The 11,543-nt window shown below is 50.7% G+C and overlaps 1 protein-coding gene across 1 annotated transcript in view; it reads left to right on the top strand.

Moving 5' to 3' along the window:
- The window catches only part of Adamts9 (ADAM metallopeptidase with thrombospondin type 1 motif 9), a 147,897-nt gene that overhangs the window by 122,752 nt on the left and 13,602 nt on the right, over nucleotides 1-11,543 (top strand). Inside the window, exons 29-34 of the mRNA XM_048801020.1 lie at nucleotides 1,210-1,342; nucleotides 1,772-1,866; nucleotides 1,953-2,047; nucleotides 2,152-2,285; nucleotides 4,550-4,641; nucleotides 11,174-11,278. Of these exons, the coding sequence (XP_048656977.1) occupies nucleotides 1,210-1,342; nucleotides 1,772-1,866; nucleotides 1,953-2,047; nucleotides 2,152-2,285; nucleotides 4,550-4,641; nucleotides 11,174-11,278 (654 nt within the window). The remainder of the gene's footprint in view (nucleotides 1-1,209; nucleotides 1,343-1,771; nucleotides 1,867-1,952; nucleotides 2,048-2,151; nucleotides 2,286-4,549; nucleotides 4,642-11,173; nucleotides 11,279-11,543) is intronic.

Genomic DNA, 11,543 nt, shown 5'->3' with positions numbered 1-11,543 from the left:
TTTTTAATTACTTTTTTTTTTTTTGGTACCAGGGATTGAACCCAGGGGCACTTAACCACTGAGCCACATCCCCAGCCCTATTTTGTACTTTATTTAGAGACAGGGTCTCACTGAGTTGCTTAGGGCCTCATTAAGCTGCTGAGGCTGGCTTTGAACTCAGGATCCTCCTGCCTCAGCCCTCTTAGCTGCTGGGGTGACAGGTGTGCCACCGTGCCCCACTTACTACCCTTTCCTTTCAAAGGAGGGCTGGGGGAGTCTCCCAGTGCTGAAGAGCTTGCCTAACATGCACAAGGCTCTGGGTTTGATCCCCAGGACTTTAAAAATAAAACAACATGAAAAGCACTTGGTGTCTGGCCCTTGGCAGGAGTTACTGACGGTAGCAGCTATGTCTTGCAGCCTCTGTTCTCAGGGAGTCTGTAGGTTCTTGTTGTCCTGTGTTGGGAGTATGTCATGGTGTTACGGGTTCAACAAGGCAGAGGACTTTGAACTGAGTCGGCCCTGCTGGAGAACTGCTGCAGCCGCCTGCCTGGGCTATGAGACTCCCATTCCTGAAAGGTGATTAGGCACAAGTATGTGGTGACTTGTGCCAGACCCAGTAGCTCACGCCTGTAATCCCAGCAGCTCAGGAGGCTGAGGCAGGAGGATCACAAGTTCAAAGCCAGCCTCAGCAACTCAGCAAGTTTTAAAATTAAAAAGGGGCAGGGTGCTGGGACTGTAGCTTAATGGTACAGCTCCCTGGGTTCAATGCCCTGTGTCCAACATACACACACAAGTATAAGATGGTTAGAGTAAGTGGTTAGCATTTGAATCCTGGCCTCACCATGACATTAACAAATTCCCTAACATTTCAGCCTCAATCTCTCATATGTAAAAACAGGGCAATGGTAGTCCTATCTCACAGGACTACTGTGCAGCCTGAATTAAAAAAAAAAAATGTATGTATGCATATAATCACATGTAATTTTACACATGTGTAAAAGTGTTTCCTGGGTATGTTGCATACCTATGCATAAAGCTAAAATGTGTATGTCTAAGGCTTAGCACAGAGACGGTCCATAGTGAGTGCTCAGCACATGCCGGCTGCTTGTCATCCACACGGGGTCTGAATGGTCACCCTGCCCGTGACGTCAGGGCTCTGAGCCCCGCCCGGCCAGAAGCCCATGCCATCCTGGGTTGACAGCCTCCCGCTGACCCTGGTTTCCCTCGCAGTGCTCCGTGTCTTGCGGCGTCGGGGTGATGAGCAGATCGGTGCAGTGTTTAACCAACGAGGACCAGCCCAGCCACTTATGTCCCGCTGATCTGAAGCCAGAGGAACAAAAAACCTGCCATAATATTTATAACTGTAAGTGGTCTGACAGGAGCCCATTCTCCAGCATTGGGAACGGGGTTCTTTGTTCATCTGTCTTAGAAACACAGTGGCAGGATTTTTTTTTTTTGGGGGGGGGGGTTACCAGGGATTGAACCCAGGGACACTCGACCACTGAGCCCCATCCCCAGCCCTATTTTGTATTTTATTTAGAGACAGGGTCTCGCTGAGTTGCTTAGGGCCTCACTTTTGCTGAGGCTGGTTTTGAACTTGCGATCCTCCTGCCTCAGCCTCCCCAGCCTCTGGGATTAGAGGTGGGCACCACCACCCCAGGCCATAACGCTATTGTTCAAGAAATCCTCCCCTTTGCTCATACATCTTGGTGCCAAGGATGTCATCCATTTTATTGTCGGTCCCCACCCATCTGGGAGCATCCATTCCCTCTCTGCATTTCGGGTGTTCCAGGCGAGTTACCCCAGAACTGCAGGGAGGTCCAACGACTCACTGGTGCCAGAGACGACGGCGAGTACTTCCTGATCATCAGGGGGAAACCCCTGAAGGTGAGTGTCGTCCGGGAGCCGTGTTTGGGGACCCATCCGTCCTGTGTCCCCGAGCCGCTCCCCACGGCCTCCTCTGGCCTCCCTAGGTCTTCTGCGCGGGGATGAAGTCCGACCGCCCCAAGGAGTACGTGACGCTGGCCCGCGGGGACGCCGAGAACTTCTCCGAGGTCTACGGGCACAGGTAGGACAGCGGCTCAGAAACAGCCAGGCGACGCCCGGGGAGCCCCAGGAAACCGGGCCGTCCCCACCCGAGCCTCCTGTCCGAGCCTCCTGTCCGTCCCATAGGTTGCACAACCCCACCGAGTGTCCCTACAATGGGAGCCGCCGCGATGACTGCCCGTGCAGGAAGGATTACACGGCCGCCGGGTTTTCCAGCTTCCAGAAGATCAGGCTGGACGTGAGCAGCATGCAGATAGTCAGTGAGTTCGGGGCCACCCACTGTCCTGCGCGGAGGCTGGGGTGAGGCTGGAGGCCGAGGGCTTGCATTTCGGTAACCACAGTCCCCAGCTAGGATGCCCCAGGGCAGGGTCTGGTCTTCACTCCCTGTACTGTACCCGGCAGATTTGTGATGAATGACCAAGTCCCAAGTCCCTTAGAAGGACCCCGTGGCAGTGTGGGAAATCGGGACAGCACCACAGACAAATGACACTTACTATGACCTGAGGATGAAGAAGGGCTCAGGCTGGGTTTGGTAGCTGCATGCCTGTAATCCCACTAGCTCAGGAGGCTGAGGCAGGAGGACGGCCTCAGCATAAGCAGGGACTAAGCAACTCAGTGAGACCCTGTCTCTAAATAAAATACAAAATAGGGCTGGGGATGGGGCACAGTGGTTGAGGGCCCCTAAATTCAATCCCCAGTACCTCCCCCACCCAAAAAAGGGGTCAGCCAGAACAGGGCACGGTGGTACCCGCCTGTAATCCCAGCTGCTCACGGAGGTTGAGGCAGGAGGAGAGCAAGTTTGAGGCCAGCCTCAGCAATTTAAAGAGACTGTATGCAAACTAGTAAGCTCTTCTCTCAAAATAAAAACTAAAAAATAGGGTGGTGGACATGGCTCAGTGGTTAGGTGCCCCTGGGCTCAATCAAAAAACGAAAAAGAAAAAAACATGGTCAGCCAGGCACAGGGGTGTCAGTGTGAGGAAAGCAAAGGTGGAAGCAGAAACTTCTAGAACAGACAGTAGGTGCAAAGCCCCAGAGGTGAGCAGATTTTATCCCAGAGGCTCCCACCAGCACAGTGCCCCCAAACACAGCGGAAACGAAACTCCACCTGATTGTCAATTTCCAGAAGAAACATGGAGCACAGAATGACCTTTTCTAACAAGCCTGCAGGAGGGCTGCTCCATGCTCTGGCCACCCTGCATTTCTGCTGGGGACATTAATCACCAGAGTGCTTAAAGACAGCTCAACTATCCAAACATGCTCCCTCGAACAGAGGAAAGACGGAAATGATGAGTAATGAATTTTTCCTCATTAACATTGAACCAGAATATGCATCGCTTTTCCTCTCGAGGTAGATTCAACCTGATTTGTTCCAACATATTTTTAATTGCCTTCTGCCGGACTGATGAGCGCTCAAGGCACAGGGACTGCAGTTTCTCCCCTTGGAAGGCACCTCAGCCTGCAGAACAAAGCTCTCCCATTTCCCTCCCACCCAAGTGTGGTTCTCTGCAGAAAGATGAAGGGCTTTGGCCATTCCTGAAAAGAACAAAGCAGGCTGGGCTCAGTGGCGCAAACCTATGATCCCAGAGGCTCCGGAGGCTGAGGCAGGAGGATTGCAAGTTCGAGGCCAGCGTCAGCACTTTAGCAAGGCTGTAAGCAACTTAGCAAAACCCTGTCTCTCAATACAATATAAAAAAGGGTTGGGGATGGGGCTCAGTGGTTAAGTGCCCCCAGATTCAATCTCTAGTTACCAAAAAGAAAAAGAAAAGAAAGAAAGAAAAGGTAGAAGATAAATAAAGATAAATAAACTCCGGCCTCCAGTCCCACTAGAAGACATGTCCGACGGCCTTCTCACTTTGATGGCTCCTAGGCGCTTGCAGAACTGGTCTCTGGAGCTGCGGCAGGGTTAAAAATGCAAGCTCTGGGTCAGCAGTATTTTAATCAGCTTTTTCTTGTTCCTTTTTTTTTAAAAAAAAAACCTCCAGTTAGCTACACTTTGGAAACTGCCATTAATCATTTCAAGATGTGGGTTCTAATTGCTCCACATTTTGGCAATCAGGGTGCCCAGGCCACTGAAGGACAGATGGACCCTCGGGGGATAGGCCCTGAGTGGCTGGCAAAGCTCCCCTGGCCCCGGCCTTGAGCCTGGGAGGCAGAGTGACAGAAGGTCCCTCAGGGGTCGTGCCTTTCAGGGAGGAGACTCACCTATTTATTTATGTAGGACTAGATTCCAAAGTCCCGTGAAACTCCCTTTGGGCTTCCATACTGGGGGGAGAAGAGTCAGTGTCGATAAACCCCGGGAGCGAAGCTCTGTCTCCGAACCACAGATCTAAGGAGGAACCCCCGCAGCACATCTGGATCCAGTTACTGGCTAATCCTTGGAATTGTTTCTTTCTCTCCCATTCCTGCTCACTCCTCCTCTTCTCCTCTTCTTCCCTCTTTCTCCTCACTCATATCCTGTCCCTCTCTGCCTCCCTGCCCCCCTCTTCCCTTCCTCTCCCCTTAACCCTTTCTCCCCCCCCAACAGCCACTGACCTACAGTTTGCAAGGACAAGTGAAGGGCACCCCGTGCCTTTTGCCACAGCTGGGGACTGCTACAGTGCTGCCAAGTGTCCACAGGTATGTCCTCAGAGCTTCGCCCCTTACCCAGCCTCCACGGCCCTGCCTACCCCAGGGCCACCCTCCTCGGTTAGCATATGCTTCTAAGGATGAAATGGGAACAGCTTCTCTGCAGGGTGTGTGGACATATGCATTAGCGGGTCTCGCAAAGCTGTGCAGAGTCTGATCCAGTGATTCCATTCCCAAGAGTGATTCCCAACAAAGTAGCCAGAGCTGCACGCCTGATCTCTGCATTTGGCAAAAGGCACCAAGTATAGCCGGGCATGGTGGTGCACACCTGTAATCCCTGTGGCTTGGGAGGCTGAGGCAGGAGGATCATAAGTTCAAGGTCAGCCTCAGAAACTTAGTGAGGCCCTAAACAACTCAGTGAGACCCTGTCTCAAAATAAAAAGGGCTGGGGCTGGGGCTCAGAGGTAGAGTGCTCGCCTAGCATGCCTGAGGCACTGGGTTCGATCCTCAGCACCACATGGAAATAAAGTAAAGATATTGTGTCCACCTATAACTGAAAAAAATAAATATTTTTTAAAAAGGGCTGAGGATGTGGCTTAGTGATTAAGCACCCCTGGGTTCAATTCCCAGTACAAAAAAAAAAATGCCCCATGATTGATTTCAAGCTGTCAATCTGATGTCCCTGAATGGAGAGTTGGAGAGAGATGCTCACCATTGACTAAAAAGCCTGTTTTAGGGGCCCCACCGCACTCCGCTCAGCCACTCAAAATTCTGAAGTTTGCATAATGTAGAAAACGCTTATGGAATTAGTGATCAAAAATAAGCGCCGTATTCTCTATGGACCCTCTCTGGTTTGGGTTTTGGGTTTTGTGGTGCTGAGGATCCATCCCAGGCCTTGTGCGTGCTGAGCATCTGTGCCACAGTGAGCTCTTCCCCCAGCTCCTGTGTGTTGTGTATGTTTTGTTTGTTCGTTTTGGGGTACAGGGGATTGAACTCAGGGGCCTCCACCACTGAGCCCTGTCCCCAGCACTATTTAGTATTTTATTTAGAGACAGGGTCTCACTGAATTGCTTAGGTCCTCACTAAGTTGCTGAGGCTGGCTTTGAACTCACAATCCTCCTGCCTCAGCCTCCCAAGCCACTGGGATTACAGGTGTGCGCCACCACACCCAGCTCCCATGTGTTTTAAAAAACATCTAAGTGGAAACAGTCTGGAAGAACCTTTTTCTAAATACTAGTGAGATATATTTCGTTAAACATTTTTGAGAAATAAATGTTGGACCTGGGGGTCTCGAAATTTGCAATCCCTATATGGGTCCCTTTGATTCTGTAGCTGGAACACTTCTAGAATCATCTTAGCAGATCAGTTGTTCTCTCTGATACGCACCATTCTGGTTAGTAGAGACCCACAAATGTCCATCTCCTGAGGGATTTATAGCTGTTTGAGGAGAATAACAAGTAAACTAATATCCATGATGTAATAGTATGTTCTAGAAGTCTGATAGGACTGAAGCTTGGGGCTCTGTGGATAGTCATTAGCTGAATGGGTTAGTCCTGCTTCAGGTCTATAAAATTTGCAATGTTCAGGTCAGAAGTGCAAATTCATCCTCTTCTACTGGATCTGCCCATTCTGTAGTTCTACCCTTTCAAGTCTCTTCAGAAGCATGTCCGTTTTGGTTTTGATCTTATTTTAATTTATTTGAGACAGGGTCTCAGTAAGTGGCTGAGGCTGGCCTCAAACATGCAATCCTCCTGCCTCGGCCTCCCAAGTGGCTGGGGTTATAGGCGTGCACCACGGCACCCAGCCAGAAGTGTGGCCTTTTGAAACATGCTGGAATCATCAGCCTAGGCTAATTTTGCAAAATAGCAACAGTCTTTGCAAGAAGCTTCTCCGCTTGGGAAGCAGGACAAAGCCTAATGAACTTGTGGAGTCTGGTCCAGAGAACTTGGTCTGGGTTTTTTTCTTTGGTCCATGTGAGGTCTCCACAAAGCTGTTATTCCACTCTCTGCTGGGAATTTCCCACTTGGCCTTCAGAAGTCTGGGGATCAGGACAGAAGGCTGTGCACAGGCACTGGCCTCCCGTAGGATGGATGGATTTAGCCCCACCACAGAGAAGGCCCGAGACAAACACATGGGGATTTTCTTTTAAGGAAGTGTTTTCTCAGCCCCATCCTAGACATTTAGGGAAGTGAAAAGAGAGCTCTTCAGGGAGAAAGAAGGTAAACACAGGCCCTAATGGTAAAAAGGGGCCTTTCCTCTATTAGTCAGGGATTGAAAGCGTTTGAAGTGCTGTTTCTTTAGGGCCATCCTGGCTTCAACACCCGGGTGCTACGGGTCGAATCTTAATGGCTCATAGATGGGCCTGCCTTGCCTCTTTCAGATGGCTCAGAGGTCTCTGATTTCTGTCTGCACATCTTTTGGGAAACATGACTGAAGGAAGGGTCATTTGCATTCATTTATTTTCATAATTCAGAGACAAATGGCCTAATGGATTTGCTGAATTCTGACAAAGAACGCAATTGCTAAAGGGGAAAAGCCCCAGCCGGTGAGGAGCTCATGTGCATTCTTTTTAAATCTCATGGTGTCCTCTGGGATTCGACTCCTGAGACGTTTAGGGAGCCCCAGGTACTTTTGAGAGAGGGGAACTTCTCACATCTGTTTTCCGGGGAAAGGTTTGTAGAAAGAACGATTGTGCACACTGCTATGGAGCAAATGATGAGTCCTTGCTCCTAGTGACTGTGCAGAAACCAGAGAGGGGCTCTGTTTGGATCCCCCACCCCCACCCCGTCCTGGGGATCAGACTCCGGGCCTTGAGCGTGCTAGGCCAGGGCCCTGCCCCTGCACCATCTCCCCAGTGGACATTCTCTGTTTGAGGCTCTGACTCTTCTTCCTGTTGCTTAGGGTATTTATTTTCCAACAGAAGTGCTCTCACCTCCAGAGAAAGCTGGAGTGAGCCAGGCACGGTGATTAATGCCTGTAATCCCAGCGGCTGGGGAGGCTGAGGTAGGAGGATCGTGAATTCCAAGCCAGCCTCAGCAATTTAGCAAGGCCCTAAGCAACTCAGCGAGACCCTGTCTCTAAATAAAATACAAAAAAGGGCTGGGGATGGGGCTCAGTGGCTAAGCATCTCTGGGTTCAATGCCCAGTACCAATAAATAAAAAATTAAAAAAAAAAGAAATGGCAGGAGTGTATGTGTCTAAGACGGTCACCTTGATCAAGCATGTGCATTATTGGGATTACCCTTGTTGGCATTCATAGCTTGCCATTACTGAGCCTCCTGTATGTCTCAGGCACCAGACTCCCTGTGTCCATAGCCCAGCATCCTATGTGGTGAGGAAATGGAAGAGGTTTGGTTCTTGTCTGAACCACACAACCAGTGCATGGGAGAGGCTGCATTGGATCCCAAGTGTATCTGAATCCATATCTGTGATAGTAGATATCTTTTTTTTTTTTTTTCTGGTACCAGGGATTGTACTCAGGGGCACTTAACCACTAAGCTATATCCCCAGCCCTATTTTAATGTTTTATTTAGAGATAAGGTCTTGCTGATTTGCTTAGGACCTCACTAAGTGGCTGAGGCTGGCTTTGACCTGGTGATCCTCCTGCCTCAGCCTCCCCAGCTGCCGGGATGACTGGCATGCACCACTGCGCCTGGCTAGATGTCTTTTCTGATTCTGTTTCCAGGCAAGATTTCTGCCTCATAGTCTTTTGGTCAGAGGACAGGATCTCTCTTTGGCCTAAGCACGTCTTTTGCAGATCTCTAGGGGATGTGCCTAACTCTTAATTACTTTCCCTCTTTTAAATCAGCAACAGGAGGTAATAGCTACAACTCTTACGCCATTTAGGCCTTGAAGGTAAAGCCTTTAGGGGCAAGGGTGTCCCAGAACAGAGCTAAAAAGACATCAGATAAGGTCTTTGCTTCTTTGACAGTCTTCAGCTTTCAAAGTACGGATACTTAGCCAGGATGTTTGCAGATTCCTGATCCAGAAAAAGCAGGAGGAGTGTGAGGACCATCTCTCTTGCGTTTGGGGTTGTTACCCTGCTGAGAAGACAGAGCTGGTCGACTCTGTATCGGTGCTCAGACACAGGACACCCAGATGAGCTGGGGCCATTGTTGGGACAGAAGCCAGGTCAGCGGTCTGGACTCCCTAGGAACTTGGACGCTGGGACAGGCCGTGCAAGGGGTCAAACGGTGTGAGTGGAAGCAGGATCAGAGGGGTTGCAAAGAAGGTGATCACATTGGGGCTGGGGCTCAGCGGTAGAGCGCTTGCCTAGCATGTGTGAGGCCCTGGGTTCCATCCTCAGCACCACATAAAAATAAACAAATAAAACAAAGGTGTGGTGTCCATCTACAGCCAAAAATATTTTTAAAAAAACCGATCCTTGGCAACTTTGCAGTCTGGGTATTATGCATGGTGAGACCCACAGCTCCGGGTATGAATGACAGCGACTAAGCAAATGGCCAGATGGGAGGGTGCAGAAGCTAGAACCCAGGATCTAAGGGACAATCGGGGACAGTCCCCCCACAACACCAACACCTGGGTACTGAGGCCGCTGCCTGACATCTGTGTCATACTGTCATGAAAATCTTTCCAAAAATAGTTTCCAAATGTCTCTTACTCTCTGCCAGGTGACAAATTACGAGAGTTCTGCCTCCTAGTCACAGGTTAGTTCTCACTAGGCGATTTTACACCTGGGCTCAGGAGGGCTGAGCCATTTGCCCGAGGTCACACTGAAGAGAATAAAGGAGTCGGCATTCTAGAGTGATCCAGCCACTCCCCAGAGATCCACCCCTCCCCAGGCTTCCCATGCGCAGTGTTCTTGACCCTGGGGGCTGGCGGACTCTCTGTGGTGGGCTGAGACGCATCCTCAGGCTCTTCTCATTGCCAGGAGGTAAGATGATTAAAAATGTCTCTGGACAGTGCCTGGTTTCCTCTGGCAGCAAGAATCTTCCCCATGGTTGAGAACCGCTGTGGGTGAGACCAGACTAAACCTCTGGTCACCTCCAGGAATAGGAGTCCTGTTCGTCCTCATTCAATGTTTGTGGAAGCTAAGGCTCCAAAGGGGTCCATAAGCTCTTGTTTATGGAACAGGCAGGGAGAGGAGAGTCCTGGTCCTGCACATCTTCATTGAGCACATCTTCATATTTATTAAGAGTCTATCAAGGCCGGGCACGGTGGTGTACGCCTGTCATCCCAGGAGCTTGGGAGGCTAAGGTAGGAGGATCGCCAGTTCCAAGCCAGCCTCAGTAACTCAGTGAGGCCCTAAGAAACTCAGTGAGACCCTGTCTCAGAATTAAATATTAAAAAAATAAAAAGGGTTGGGGATGTAGCTTAGTGGTAGAACACCCCCATAGTCCAAATATTAATAATAATAATCATCAAGTGACTAGTTATATGTTATAAACCATAACTAATATGCATAAAGCAATACCAAGGCCCTGCCTTCAATAAGCTTACTGTTATATTGGGGAAAGTAAACTAACTCACAACACAATTAGAAAATGCAGGACAGATATCAGGGGTTTTGTATCTCTGCTCCCTACCTGGGGATGATTTCATTTCTCCCTCACTACAGCATCTGAGGGGTTACTTTTATTATTATCTTCCATTTTACAGATGGACAAACTGAGATTCTGAGATGCTAAAAAATCTGTCCAGGATCTAATTGCTGGTAAAAGAGCTAACCTCATACTGGGGTCTGTCTGGTCGTGAACACCCGCTCCCACTCTGTCTTTGCTCTGTAAGGAGTGTCTTGATGAAAGCACTGGGGCGTCCGAATCAGAGAGAGCTTGCACATAAGAATATGTCCAGCCCTGAAATTGCTCACCAGGGAGGAAGCCTCCAAGAAGCAGCCGGTCCCAGAAGCCTTTGCAGGGTCATTTTTAAGAGAGAGAAACAGAGGGAGGGAGCAGCCAGAGGATCGCTCTGCTGCTCCACGCCTTAGGAATAAATGCTTTGCAAAGCACCCAGGAAACCTTTGCGCACTGTGTCCCTGGCCTGGAAGGAGCAGCCCGGCGGGTCCTGCGGTCTTGCGCGGGCCAAGCGCGCCCTCTGCTGGCCGCGGCGGGGAAGCGCCTCCTCTTTGAAGTCCCGCCCCGCTGTGCCGAGGCCACTCTGTGCCCAGCGCCCCGGGGAGCTCGAAGCCCAGGACGCTTTGGCAGCGAGATCTTGTTAGAAAAATTACACGGTGGCATTTTGTTCCCGGAGGAATCTGATAATTGTGAGCAACACCAGAATGGCCGTGCTAGGGAGGCCGAGTCGAGGAGGAGGAGGGGGAGGATGTAAAAGTGAGGCCGGGATGAGCCTCCCTCCTCCTGCTCCAGCGGGGACACCGCACCGCCTGGCCTCAGTTTCCCCATCTGTAAAGAAACCCCTTCTCAGAGCTCTCGCGAGGAAAAATGAGGCGATGCTTGCAAAGTGCCTGGCCCTGCCCCAAACGAAGTACCCTCCACAATCAGGGGCCATCAGAGCTCATTAACGTCCTCCTACCTCCCCGGCACCTCTCCTGGTGTCCCCTTGCGGTGGCTTGGGACATCACGTGGGCTAAAAGGCCTTTTTGTGTCGGCCCCGTTTGTTGCAGGGTCGGTTTAGCATCAACCTCCACGGGACGGGCCTGTCTCTGACGGACTCGGCCAGATGGACCTCGCAAGGGAACTACGCCGTCTCCGACATCAAGAAGTCGCCGGTAAGGCTGCGGGGTGGCACGGGCGGGGCTTGCTTTCAGCCTTTCTTAGGTTTTGGAGCCACGGTGGTGGTGCCAAGGGCGAGTGTGCTCTGCCATTTATTTGCAAAGTTTCGGGAAGAAAATGTAGGACTGAAGTCCAGGGTGGCAGCCTCATGGGGCTACTAGGTCCTTCTCAGGCGGTGACTGTGTGAACCGTCCCAGTGGTTGAGGCCACCTGGCCTGGAGGCTAAAAGCAGGGAGAAGCCTCTAACATGCCCTTGCAACA

The sequence above is a fragment of the Marmota marmota genome, unplaced genomic scaffold (genome assembly GCF_001458135.2).
Source record: "Marmota marmota marmota unplaced genomic scaffold, marMar, whole genome shotgun sequence".
Classification (NCBI taxonomy): Eukaryota; Metazoa; Chordata; class Mammalia; order Rodentia; family Sciuridae; genus Marmota; species Marmota marmota.
This window is presented reverse-complemented; position numbering and strand designations above follow the sequence as displayed.